At 39.0% G+C, this 14949-nt stretch overlaps 1 protein-coding gene across 1 annotated transcript in view; it reads right to left on the bottom strand.

Annotated features, from left to right (window-relative positions):
• Nucleotides 1–14365, bottom strand: part of LOC147665621 (sushi, nidogen and EGF-like domain-containing protein 1) — a gene marked incomplete at both ends in the record, with an annotated part of 132670 nt that extends 118305 nt beyond the window's left edge. The window contains one exon of the mRNA XM_086949638.1: nt 14238–14365. Within this exon, the coding sequence (XP_086805764.1) occupies nt 14238–14365 (128 nt within the window). The remainder of the gene's footprint in view (nt 1–14237) is intronic.
• Nucleotides 14366–14949: the final 584 nt, after the last annotated feature.

Below are 14949 nucleotides of genomic sequence, written 5' to 3' on the forward strand. Positions count from 1 at the left end.
GATCCGATTGGCAAGTCCTGGATGTTGAGTGCCTCAGTTGAGATTTCTGAGCAGTGCTTGTAGGACTGTCTGAAGCTTATTTGCACCTGCTGCAGCTTCACTAGGTCCGGCGGAACTTTTTGCCTTTTCCTTTCTGCTTCTTTTCCTACAATGCGTTTCATCTGAAGACACAACCAGGTCCCTGAATGTGTGCAGGGGGACGCTATTGATTGAATGAACGCGCCGAGATCTGGATGGCACCGAGGTGGTGTCCAGCAAATTGCCGCACTGGTGTGGCCATCCTACAATGCTGCGCCGAAAGTCGGCGTGGGGTGCCCCGTTGGTTTATGAGGTGATGTCAGTAGTGGACCGATGTGTGAATAGGTCGGAACCAGCACAAGGCGCCCTGCACTGTTGAGCCTTTTTCAATGCCTGTTTTTTGTTGTTTCCCCTCCATCAAAAACAAAACAAAAATACAAGGCGCCAAGATCCGAATGGCAAGTCCTGGATGTTGAGTGCCTCAGTTGAGAGTTCTGAGCAGTGCTTGTAAGACTGTCTGAAGCTTATTTGCACCTGCTGCAGCTTCACTAGGTCCGGCGGAACTTTTTTCCTTTTCCTTTCTGCTTCTTTTCCTACAATGCGTTTCATCTGAAGACACGACCAGGTCCTTGAATGTGTGCAGGGGGACGCTATTGATTGAATGAAAATGGCGGCTTGACACAAAGCTGACTCAAGCGTTACTGTTGGTGCTATACAGACAAAAATTGGTTTTCAGTTTGTACATTCTTCAGGTTTTTTTTTTCCATCCAAGTCTGATTGAGAGTTTGTAGAAAAATGGCTTCAGATTTTCCACATACTACTCTTCAACATTCTTCCTAAATGTAACAATGTGAAACTCACTAGGAGAACGGCTGTTTCTGTTTCCTTTCAAAATGCTGCCACCAATATTTTCTGAATGGAAGACACCATCTTGTAGCATAAAGGGCCGAAAGGGGTTCTGGTCTGGCCGATGGTTGGTGGAGACATTTTGACTATATCTTGGACCTGCCCGGCCTCGCCCAAAATGGCGCCGGTATAAATGGGACTCGTAACTCTTTGCCCGCAAATGTATATCTAGAAAATGTTATTGTAAGTGGCCCTGTCGTATTTTAATTACAAAATGTACGTCCACCGATTCCGCAACTGTTAGACACCTTTGTTCTTGTCACCTAATGGCCCGCTCGTTACGTTCTTCTACAGTGTAAATGTCTCCTCATCATATACGATTTCAGTTTGCTCCGTGGCCGGCCCACGTGGTTATAGGCCCGTATTTGTATACTGACATTTTCACAATAAAGGTTTTTAAAACAAAACACGGTAGTAGTATTTTCATTTGTAAAGTTTTTACTTTTAGTGACTGTTTTCGAATCAGTAAAAGGCAAGTGAAATAAAGCAGTCCAATTACATGACGGATAAAAGGTATAATATGTAGGAACGCAGTAAAGATAAATGGTCAAGGGCAGTTGTGTTTTTCATGTCTGCAACATAAAGTGATCGATAAGAATCTGATAATCAGGCGTATCGGCGACTAAGACAGCAGGCCGAATCTCTTTTACTCAACGGCTCCGTCATGGAAGGAAGAAACGACCTTTTTCTCGAAAAAGGAATATATTTTACTTGCAAGACAGTTGTAAATTTTCCGGGAAAGTACATTAGCCTGGAATATTATAACATATGTTTGAAAAAAAAATATTGTTCGAAAATAATAAAAAGCGTAATTTTTAGGTCATATGACCAAGCTTTTCATCATTAAATTAACAAAAGTAAAATGAACCAATGAAAAGTTTTATTAACAAGTCACATGACCTGTTATGCTTACGTTACGCGCTGCGCGCCGCGCCTCGGATCACTTCCGGGTGCGCTAACGCGGCGTGTCATAAAACGCATTACGCGACAACGTAGGTCAAGAATATAGTCTAAATGTCTCCACCAACCAGCGTTCAGAACACAACCCCTTTCAGCAGTCCAAAAAGTTCTGTTAAATGACAACAGAGGGGACAGGCAACAAGAACCATCAGTCAAAGAGGGGAGGGCAAGTTCTTCTCTTCCGGGTCATGTTGGGGCGCTACCGGAACTGATCGAATTGGTAGTCTACAGTGTTTCTGGATGTTTCAGACTAAAGCTGGCGTCAGCATGAGACCACTACCATCTCGTAGCTCCGTCGTGGCCATTCCACGAGCAATCATGGCAGCCGCTCCCCACCAGAAGCCTGCGGGAGTCGGAGGCCCCCAAGACTTTTGTAGAATCTTCACGGCTGAGGGGACGCTTTTCGAGAATGGGACCCAAGCCCTAGCAGACAAGCGTCCGAGTTCCAAGGTGTCCCAGGGCCATTTTAGTGGACCAGGCCCAAAACCGAAGAGCCGGCCGCCATTTTGAGAGTCCTGTGGCAGCCGCCTATCGCTGCACCGCAAGAGCGGGCGCATCTCAACTACATGGTGAGCGAGACGCTGTAGTCGCAAGAGCGGGCGGAAAACAGCTGAATGGCGGAAGAGGCACAGTGTAGCAAAAGCGGGCGGAATGGCAACTAAAACGATAAAGGGGCGCCCCACTACAGCTTGTCTTCAGGTCAAACGGATTGTGGGACAAGGTCCAGAATAGAAGAGTCATCAAAAGGCAAAAAGTTCCGCCGGACCCCGGGAGCCGGCCGCCTATGTCGGGGGCGATCTCAGGCTACACCAGTGCTATAAGACTTGGGGAGGGTGTCGGAGCCAAGCGTCTTCTCCGAGTCCATGGCCATCACACCGCCCCTCAGGGGCCTCCGTCAAGCTGTTTAGGAAGGTAACATATCACATTGTTTTCTAATGCAGTCAGGTCCACAAACGACACTCACTTACTTTGAGAATAGTGAAGCTGCAGTAGGTGGAAATAAGCTTCAGACAGTGTTACAAGCACTGCTCAGAACTCTTAACTATGGCACCCAACATCCAGAACTTATGCTATTTGAGAATGGTAGTGACATCGAAGCATCTCAGGGACCAAAACCATTAACGTACTTTCACGTATGAAAATCTTACTTGGGGAGGGGGCAGGAGCGAAGCGCCCCCTCCCAGTCAGCGCCACCACACCGTATGTTGAAAATCTGAAGCCATCGTTCTACAAAGTCAACCAAACTTGGATTGAAAAATCTAGAAAAATGTACAAACTGAAAACCAGTTTTGGTCTGCATAGCATCAGTAACAACGCTTGAGTCAGCTTTGTGTCAAGCCGCCATTTTGATTCAACAAAGCACAGGCATTGAAAAAGGCTGAAATTCAGAACTCTAAACTATGGCACCCAACATCCAGGAGCTTGCTATCCGGATCTTGGAGCCTTGTGCTGTTTTCGATCTATTCACACATCGGTCCACTACTGACATCATCTTATAAACCAACGTTATGTAAATAGTTTTTTAATAAAATGTTTTACCCTGTTTCTTTGCTGGTGTGTTGTCTATATTTTTAATATTTGCATAGGGTTTGTCGTTATTTTGTGCGGGATGGGTGATGGAGCCGAGCTGTCTTGCAGCCCTCATGGTGTGGAGCTCAGTTCATCTCACTATTTTCGTATTTCTCAAGAAGGGTTGTTCCTAATATTTCTATTTTAGCGAGGTCAAAAAGAGATCCAATTAGTGGCCTACTGATTTTGCTCGATTACTTTTATTTTTTTACACGATTTTTCACTATCTGCAAAGACTAAACAGAGTATTGCGACTTTGTGCTTGTTTGTAAATAGAGAATGATCCAAAGAGAACCAATTCTAAAACAGTAAATGCTTGGACAACAATCAATCAAATGGAGAGACAAGGAGGCACGACGGATTACAACGGGGGTAAAGGCCTTCGTTAACTACCCTTCAGTATCTGCAAAGAGAGAGTACTACTAAGGCAAAAGAGGGGAGGGGGGGGGGGCAGCGTTCAAAGCACATCAGCGTGCATAAATACGAAAATGTTTTTATCTATCACGTACTTGACATTTTAAAGCTTTTCATATTTGCTATTAAAAAACCAATGAAATTCACAGAAAAAACCATAGGTTATAGTGGATATATAGTTAGGAATTTGCATTTACAAAACCTTGAAAATTCAATGAAAAAACCATAGGTTATAGGCCATATATAGTTAGGAATTAGCATTTACAAAACCTTATTTTACTCGCATAAAACCATTGAAATTCCATATATAGTTAGCTAACTATAAGCGCTAACTATATATCGCGCACCCGCAATCCACTGCTGATGATGTCACATATTACATCATTCATGACATGGTCAGTGACATCACTGATGACATCACTGATGACATCTCAAATGACATCACTGATGACAACTCAAATGATATCAATGATGACATCTCAAATGACATCACTGATGACATCACTGATGACAACTCAAATGACATCACTGATGACATCTCATTTGTCATCACTGATCACATCACTCATGTGATAATACAATGAACCTCTTCAGACTCTAATATAACCTTACATACACTCAGTATAAACAGACACTCACAGACTGTCACTCATCCATGGAGTTACTCACACACCTAGTCAGTCATGCAAAGAATCAATCACACCTCCATTTCCTCAACTATACAGTTATACACATCTTACTTATTCAAACATATAATAACACATATTTACTCTCTTATATAATCCCTGATACAAGCTCACAGTGATCGATACAGCCACTCACACATTCACTGGCTCTTATGTTCAGTTATTTATATATCTCAACTCTCACATGTATTGTGTTTTACATACGTACTTACTTGCACATGTAGCAATGAGAAATCCATTCACTCACCAACACACCCATGCACAGTCAACTGCCCATATAGCTGTTTCCACATGCACTCTTGAACTCATACTCCTAGTGAATCAACTGCTTACACATCTATGCACAGAGTCACGCACCTCCCAGCCACCCACACACACACTCAGCCTCCCATTCAAATACTTGGGCAACCAATCAATAACCCATATGGCCACTCTTATAGCTACTGATCAACACATGCAGCAGCTTACACAACAACAAACATACTGATGCACGAATTAAGACAGTTTAGTCACTAACCCATGTACTCAGTGAGACACATTTAATCACTCACTCATACAGTCAGTCATGCACCTACTAAATTCTTCATCCAGACACTTATACATCCACTCATTCTTCAATATGTGAAACATATTTAAACTTTACAGACACATACAATCACTGGATGTTGTGATCAGTGATGTCATCATTGATGTCATTTGAGATGTCATCAGTGATGTCATCAGTGATGTCACTGACCATGTCATGAATGATGTAATATGTGACATCATCAGCAGTGGATTGCGGGTGCGCGATATATAGTTAGCGCTTATAGTTAGCTAACTATATATGGAATTTCAATGGTTTTATGCGAGTAAAATAAGGTTTTGTAAATGCTAATTCCTAACTATATATGGCCTATAACCTATGGTTTTTTCATTGAATATATATATATATATATATATATGTATATATATATATATATATATATATATATATATATATATATATATATATATATATATATATATATATATTACCTACTGGCGGTCGCCAGTAGGTATATATAGTTAGGATTTTTTCTCTATGGCATTTTTGAAAATTCTATGTCTAATAACTTTGGCGTTTGTGGACGGAATTGGCTGAAATTTTCAGGAAAATGGAACATTTTGTTTCTGAGCAGCCCCTTACAATTTGGGGGGGTTTCATCAAGGGGGGGCCGAGAAAAAAGGGGGGTCCCAAAACGCGTTTTTCCCATGTTAATTTCCATAGGGCGGTTGGCCTCACTTTTAGCTCGAACGGCTGAATGGATTTGCACGAAACTTGGCAAAATTGTAGGGACTGTTAGCCCGATGTGCCTTTGCTAGGTCTCAATATATGTGCTCCAGTGGATTTTGAGTAATTTAGGTTCAAAAAAAGATATATATCTGGGCGGAGCCTAACCACACATCTGATCTGATTGGCTGTCAGCACTTCATCCAAGAAGTGTTGGCAGCCATCTTGGGACCAATATACATGATAGCACCTCATTAAAAAGCATTGTAGTTAATAGAGGGTTTTAGGACTTTAGTTACATTATAAATCATTTGTTGATGGTACCATACTCGTTTTAGGAATTGTGGTGGGTTCTAAGGTGATTTTACCATGTGAAAAAACCTTCTGCTGTGATATCATGAATATTGTTTGAAAGAAAACTAATATCTCATGATTTTCCCACAGTGGTTTGGAAGGGGATCTATAAGCTAAACTGAAAGCATGTTTTCTGTAAATTCACATTATCTTTTTCAGTCATGTGAAAATGAAGTCTGACATTCTCAGTAAAACATGTACATCCAACAAGGACAGAGACTGTCAGTTGATTCCTTTGTGTTCTACTGCAGCCTCCTAGAGTGTTCTAAAGAACAACTAGAGCGCTAACAGTCCTACTTATTACAAAGGTATGGCACACCTGAAGCCATCTTGATTGGAATAAAGTGGTAACTCTTAAAACATTTAATTTAAAAAGAAACAACATGAGGGGGTATATTTTGCCATAGAAAGTATGATTAGTGCTGCAGAATGAAAAATTAGGGCACATTTTGAGTGACTTCTCAAATCCTTTTCTATTTCATTAAAACATTCTGACATGCAGTCTCCCAAAATGGCCACCAGAGACAAAAGAGCCCAAATGTAGCCCAAATATCACCCAGATGTAGCCCAAGTATAGCCCAATGACAGAATGTCCCAGAGTGTTCTAAAGAACAACTAGAGCGCTAACAGTCCTACTTATTACAAAGGTATGGCACACCTGAAGCCATCTTGATTGGAATAAAGTGGTAACTCTTAAAACATTTAATTTAAAAAGAAACAACATGAGGGGGTATATTTTCCCATAGAAAGTATGATTAGTACTGCAGAATGAAAAATTAGGGCACATTTTGAGTGACTTCTCAAATCCTTTTCTATTTCATTAAAACATTCTGACATGCAGTCTCCCAAAATGGCCACCAGAGACAAAAGAGCCCAAATGTAGCCCAAATATCACCCAGATGTAGCCCAAGTATAGCCCAATGACAGAATGTCCCAGAGTGTTCTAAAGAACAACTAGAGCACTAACAGTCCTACTTATTACAAAGGTATAGCACACCTGGAGCCATCGTGATGGGAATAAAGTGGTAACTCTTAAAACATTTAATTTAAAAAGGAACAAAATGAGGGGTATATTATGCAATAGAAGGTATTATTAGTGCTGCAGAAAGAAAAATTAGGGCACATTTTGAGTGACTTTTCAAATCCTCTTCTATTTCATTAAAAAATTCTGACATGCAGTCTCCCAAAATGGCCATCAGAGACAAAAGAGCCCAAATGTAGCCCAAATATCACCCAGATGTAGCCCAAGTATAGCCCAATGACAGAATGTCCCAGAGTGTTCTAAAGAACAACTAGAGCGCTAACAGTCCTACTTATTACAAAGGTATGGCACACCTGAAGCCATCTTGATTGGAATAAAGTGGTAACTCTTAAAACATTTAATTTAAAAAGGAACAAAATGAGGGGGTATATTTTGCCATATGAATTATGATTAGTGCTGCAGAAAGAAAAATTAGGGCACATTTTGAGTGACTTCTCAAACCCTCTTCAATTTCATTAAAAAATTCTGACATACAGTCTCCCAAGATGGCCACCAGAGACAAAAGAGCCTAAATGTAGCCCAAATATCACCCAGATGTACCCCAAGTATAGCCCAATGACAGAATGTCCCAGAGTGTTCTAAAGAACAACTAGAGCGCTAACAGTCTTACTTATGACAAAAGTATGGCACACCAGAAGCCATCTTGATTGGAATGAAGTGGTAAGTCTGAAAACACTCAATTTAAAAAGGAACAACATGAGGGGGTTAATTTTGCCATAGAAAGTATGATTAGTGCTTCAGAAAGAAAAATTAGGGATCATTTTGAGTGACTTCTCAAATCCTCTTCTATTTCATTAAAAAAAATCTGACATGCAGACTGAAACATGCACTTTGAATACCAGCAGCAGACGTCCCTGGTGAGCAGTAGCTTTACTACAGTGATCTAATGTGCAACTAGAGTGCTAACATTCAGAATTTATGGCAAATGTGTGACACATCTGAATGCCTTCTTGATGGAACCAAAGTAAACAAGCATTGAAAATGCAATAGATCTCGCCCTCGTTTAAGTTAAAGCCATTTTGTTTGAAATGAGGTGCCTTTTTAGCTTTGCTTTTATTAGTGTTTTTTCAACTTTCATGTAAATAACATGCATCTGTATGCATATAAGTATATGTATGCATGCATTTATGTTTGTATTTATATAGATATACAGATGATATATGTTTACATATGTATGTATATATATATATTCACTGAAAAAACCATAGGTTATAGACCATATATAGTTAGGAATTAGCATTTACAAAACCTTGAAAATTCACTGAAAAAACCATAGGTTATAGATCATATATAGTTAGGAATTAGCATTTACAAAACCTTGAAAATTCACTGAAAAAACCATAGGTTATAGACCATATATAGTTAGGAATTCGCATTTACAAAACCTTATTTTACTCACACAAAACCATTGAAATTCCATATATAGTTAGTTGCACTAACTATATATCGCGCACCCGCAATCCACTGCTGATGATGTCACATATTACATCATTCATGACATGGTCAGTGACATCACTGATGACATCACTGATGACATCTCAAATGACATCACTGATGACATCACTGATGACAACATCCAGTGACTGTATGTTTCTGTAAAGTTAAAATATGTCTTACATATTGAAGAATGAGTGGATGTATAAGTGTGTGGATGAAGGATTTAGTAGGTGCATGACTGACTGTATGAGTGAGTGATTAAATGTGTCTCACTGAGTGCATGGGTTAGTGACTAAACTGTCTTAATTTGTGCATCATTATGTCTGTTGTTCTGTAAACTTTTGCATGCGTTGATAAGTAGCTATATGAGTAACTATATGGGTTATTGATTGGTTGCCCAAGTATTTGTATGGGAGACTGAGTGTGTGTGTGGGTGGCTGGGAGGTGTATGACTCTGCGCATGGATGTGTGAGCAGTTGATTCACTAGATGTATGGTTTCAAAAGTGCATGTGGAAACAGCTGTATGGGCGGTTGACTGTGTGCATGAGTGTATTGGTGAGTGAATGGATATCTCAGTGCTACATGTCAAAGTAAGTACATATGTAAAACACAGTACATGTGAGAGTTGACATATATAAATAACTGTGCATAAGAGCCAGTGAATGTGTGAGTGGCTGTATGGATCATTGTGAACTTGTATCAGGGATTGTATAAGAGAGTAAATATGTGTTAGTATATGTTTGAATAAGTAAAGTTTGTATAACTGTATAGTTGAGGAAATGGAGGTGTGATTGATTCTTTGCATGACTGACTAGGTGTGTGAGTAACTCCATGGATGAGTGACAGTCTGTGAGTGTCTGTTTACACTGATTGTATCTAAGGTTATATTAGAGTCTGAAGAGGTTCATCGTATTATCACATGAATGATATCATCAGTGATGTGATCAGTAATGTCAAATGAGATGTCATCAGTGATGTCATCAGTGATGTCATTTGAGATGTCATCAGTGATGTCATTTGAGATGTCATCAGTGATGTCACTGACCATGTCATGAATGATGTAATATGTGACATCATCAGCAGTGGATTGCGGGTGCGTGATATATAGTTAGTGCAACTAACTATATATGGAATTTCAATGGTTTTGTGTGAGTAAAATGAGGTTTTGTAAATGCGAATTCCTAACTATATATGGTCTATAACCTATGGTTTTTTCAGTGAATTTATATATATATATATATATATATATATATATATATATATATATATATATATATATATATATATTACCTACTGGCGGTCGCCAGTAGGTATATATAGTTAGGATTTTTTCTCAATGGGATTTTTGAAAATTCTATGTCTAATAACTTTGGCGTTTGTGGACGGAATTGGCTGAAATTTTCAGGAAAATGGAACATTTTGTTTCTGAGCAGCCCCTGACAATTTGGGGGGGTTTCATCAAGGGGGGGCCGAGAAAAAAGGGGGTCCCAAAACGCGTTTTTCCCATGTTAATTTCCATAGGGCGGTTGGCCTCACTTTTAGCTCGAACGGCTGAATGGATTTGCACGAAACTTGGCAAAATTGTAGGGACTGTTAGCCCAATGTGCCTTTGCTAGGTCTCAATATATGTGCTCCAGTGGATTTTGAGTAATTTAGGTTCAAAGAAAGATATATATCTGGGCGGAGCCTAACCACACATCTGATCTGATTGGCTGTCAGCACTTCATCCAAGAAGTGTTGGCAGCCATCTTGGGACCAATATACATGATAGCACCTCATTAAAAAGCATTGTAGTTAATAGAGGGTTTTAGGACTTTAGTTACATTATAAATCATTTGTTGATGGTACCATACTCGTTTTAGGAATTTTGGTGGGTTCTAAGGTGATTTTTACCATGTGAAAAAACCTTCTGCTGTGATATCATGAATATTGTTTGAAAGAAAACTAATATCTCATGATTTCCCACAGTGGTTTGGAAGGGGATCTATAAGCTAAACTGAAAGCATATTTTCTGTAAATTCACATTATCTTTCTCAGTCATGTGAAAATGAAGTCTGACATTCTCAGTAAAACATGTACATCCAACAAGGACAGAGACTGTCAGCTGATTCCTTTGTGTTCTACTGCAGCCTCCTAGAGTGTTCTAAAGAACAACTAGAGTGCTAAAAGTCCTACTTATTACAAAGGTATGGCACACCTGAAGCCATCTTGATTGGAATAAAGTGGTAACTCTTAAAACATTTAATTTAAAAAGAAACAACATGAGGTGGTATATTTTGCCATAGAAAGTATGATTAGTGCTGCAGAATGAAAAATTAGGGCACATTTTGAGTGACTTCTCAAATCCTTTTCTATTTCATTAAAACATTCTGACATGCAGTCTCCCAAAATGGCCACCAGAGACAAAAGAGCCCAAATGTAGCCCAAATATCACCCATATGTAGCCCAAGTATAGCCCAATGACAGAATGTCCAAGAGTGTTCTAAAGAACAACTAGAGAGCTAACAGTCCTACTTATTACAAAGGTATAGCACACCTGGAGCCATCGTGATGGGAATAAAGTGGTAACTCTTAAAACATTTAATTTAAAAAGGAACAAAATGAGGGGGTATATTATGCAATAGAAGGTATTATTAGTGCTGCAGAAAGAAAAATTAGAGCACATTTTGAGTGACTTTTCAAATCCTCTTCTATTTTATTAAATAATTCTGACATGCAGTCTCCCAAAATGGCCACCAGAGACAAAAGAGCCCAAATGTAGCCCAAATATCACCCAGATGTAGCCCAAGTATAGCCCAATGAAGAATGTCCCAGAGTGTCCTAAAGAACAACTAGAGCGCTAACAGTCCTACTTATTACAAAGGTATGGCACACCTGAAGCCATCTTGATTGGAATAAAGTGGTAACTCTTAAAACATTTAATTTAAAAAGGAACAAAATGAGGGGGTATATTTTGCCATATGAATTATGATTAGTGCTGCAGAAAGAAAAATTAGGGCACATTTTAGTGACTTCTCAAACCCTCTTCAATTTCATTAAAAAATTCTGACATACAGTCTCCCAAGATGGCCACCAGAGACAAAAGAGCCTAAATGTAGCCCAAATATCACCCAGATGTACCCCAAGTATAGCCCAATGACAGAATGTCCCAGAGTGTTCTAAAGAACAACTAGAGCGCTAACAGTCTTACTTATGACAAAAGTATGGCACACCAGAAGCCATCTTGATTGGAATGAAGTGGTAAGTCTGAAAACACTCAATTTAAAAAGGAACAACATGAGGGGGATAATTTTGCCATAGAAAGTATGATTAGTGCTTCAGAAAGAAAAATTAGGGATCATTTTGAGTGACTTCTCAAATCCTCTTCTATTTCATTAAAAAAATTCTGACATGCAGACTGAAACATGCACTTTGAATACCAGCAGCAGACGTCCCTGGTGAGCAGTAGCTTTACTACAGTGATCTAATGTGCAACTAGAGTGCTAACATTCAGAATTTATGGCAAATGTGTGACACATCTGAATGCCTTCTTGATGGAACCAAAGTAAACAAGCATTGAAAATGCAATAGATCTCACCCTCGTTTAAGTTAAAGCCATTCTGTTTGTAATGAGGTGGCTTTTTAGCTTTGCTTTTATTAGTGTTTTTTTAACTTTCATGTAAATAACATGCATCTGTATGCATATAAGTATATGTATGCATGCATTTATGTTTGTATTTATATAGATATACAGATGATATATGTTTATATATGTATGTATATATATATATATATTCACTGAAAAAACCATAGGCTATAGACCATATATAGTTAGGAATTAGCATTTACAAAACCTTGAAAATTCACTGAAAAAACCATAGGTTATAGACCATATATAGTTAGGAATTAGCATTTACAAAACCTTGAAAATTCACTGAAAAAACCATAGGTTATAGACCATATATAGTTAGGAATTCGCATTTACAAAACCTTATTTTACTCACACAAAACCATTGAAATTCCATATATAGTTAGTTGCACTAACTATATATCGCGCACCCGCAATCCACTGCTGATGATGTCACATATTACATCATTCATGACATGGTCAGTGACATCACTGATGACATCACTGATGACATCTCAAATGACATCACTGATGACATCACTGATGACAACATCCAGTGACTGTATGTTTCTGTAAAGTTAAAATATGTCTTACATATTGAAGAATGAGTGGATGTATAAGTGTGTGGATGAAGGATTTAGTAGGTGCATGACTGACTGTATGAGTGAGTGATTAAATGTGTCTCACTGAGTGCATGGGTTAGTGACTAAACTGTCTTAATTTGTGCATCATTATGTCTGTTGTTCTGTAAACTGTTGCATGTGTTGATAAGTAGCTATATGAGTAACTATATGGGTTATTGATTGGTTGCCCAAGTATTTGTATGGGAGACTGAGTGTGTGTGTGGGTGGCTGGGAGGTGTATGACTCTGTGCATAGATGTGTGAGCAGTTGATTCACTAGATGTATGGTTTCAAAAGTGCATGTGGAAACAGCTGTATGGGCGGTTGACTGTGTGCATGAGTGTATTGGTGAGTGAATGGATATCTCAGTGCTACATGTCAAAGTAAGTACATATGTAAAACACAGTACATGTGAGAGTTGACATATATAAATAACTGTGCATAAGAGCCAGTGAATGTGTGAGTGGCTGTATGGATCATTGTGAACTTGTATCAGGGATTGTATAAGAGAGTAAATATGTGTTAGTATATGTTTGAATAAGTAAAGTTTGTATAACTGTATAGTTGAGGAAATGGAGGTGTGATTGATTCTTTGCATGACTGACTACGTGTGTGAGTAACTCCATGGATGAGTGACAGTCTGTGAGTGTCTGTTTACACTGATTGTATCTAAGGTTATATTAGAGTCTGAAGAGGTTCATCGTATTATCACATGAATGATATCATCAGTGATGTGATCAGTAATGTCAAATGAGATGTCATCAGTGATGTCATCAGTGATGTCATTTGAGATGTCATCAGTGATGTCATTTGAGATGTCATCAGTGATGTCATCAGTGATGTCACTGACCATGTCATGAATGATGTAATATGTGACATCATCAGCAGTGGATTGCGGGTGCGCGATATATAGTTAGTGCAACTAACTATATATGGAATTTCAATGGTTTTGTGTGAGTAAAATAAGGTTTTGTAAATGCGAATTCCTAACTATATATGGTCTATAACCTATGGTTTTTTCAGTGAATATATATATATATGTATAGAGAGAGAGAGAGAAAGAGAGAGAGAGAGAGAGAGAGAGGAAGAGAGATAGAGATATGTATCTATAGAGATATGGATATAGATATAGAGACATATAACTTGAGAATTCGAAAGAAAAAACCTTGCTGACCACACAATTGATCTGGGTCCCAGGAATACTGGCATCTAAGCGGACAATGAGTCTGGAAGTTCATATAACTCATCAGTCCATGGAAAATGTTTTCACACTTTGCAATGTTCCATGTTTGACAGTAGGTTGAATGGATGCAGAGGAGAAGTAATTAGTGCATAACATTACAAAACAGGAGATGTGAACATGACTCACGTAGAGAGAGTGGTAGGTCACACCGTAGAGAGTAAAGTTTCCAGAGATGGGTATCAGGTCAGTGCTGTTGTCGTCTGCATGAAACATCATTGAGTCGATGGACCGTCCAAAGGGATACAGAATATCACCTGTTTGATGAAGCAGAGGCAGAAGAGAATCACTTTAGATACATTTTGTGTTGCAACCTCAGTTCTGCTGCATATATGAAGCACTCCTCTATTAGGGAGGTCAGGTATTTGGGTCGTTCATGTAAAACACATAGGTGGTCATTAAAAATTTGGCAGAGTGGGTGAAACACCGTAATCCCTGCCAAATGTGTCATTTCCACGCCTTATTTAGAAGTAGGGGATTGCCCTGGCTCCCCCAGTAAAAATACGGCATCCCAGACACGGGCATCATTCAACCACTCAGATGCACAGAGAAAAGGTTTCCTGCACGTCAGGAACATTGCTTTTCAATTTTTTTTTTAAAAAAGCTTTCATTTTGAAAAACAGTACAACTGTGCAGGGTGGGCCCAAATGGTAAATCCAAGAATGCAAAACAATCAATACTGTCTATTGAAGACAATTTTGATTTCTTGCATCTAAACATGTAACAACCAGAATTCACGCTACATTTCTATGCACTTTATTGCATCACAGAGCCTTTCTTCAGGGAAAAGGAGAGGGAAATTAATAATGTAACGACGATCAAGGAAACTATGGTACAGCCT

This window comes from Lissotriton vulgaris, unplaced genomic scaffold, assembly GCF_964263255.1.
Source record: "Lissotriton vulgaris unplaced genomic scaffold, aLisVul1.2 SCAFFOLD_4597, whole genome shotgun sequence".
Taxonomy (NCBI): Eukaryota; Metazoa; Chordata; class Amphibia; order Caudata; family Salamandridae; genus Lissotriton; species Lissotriton vulgaris.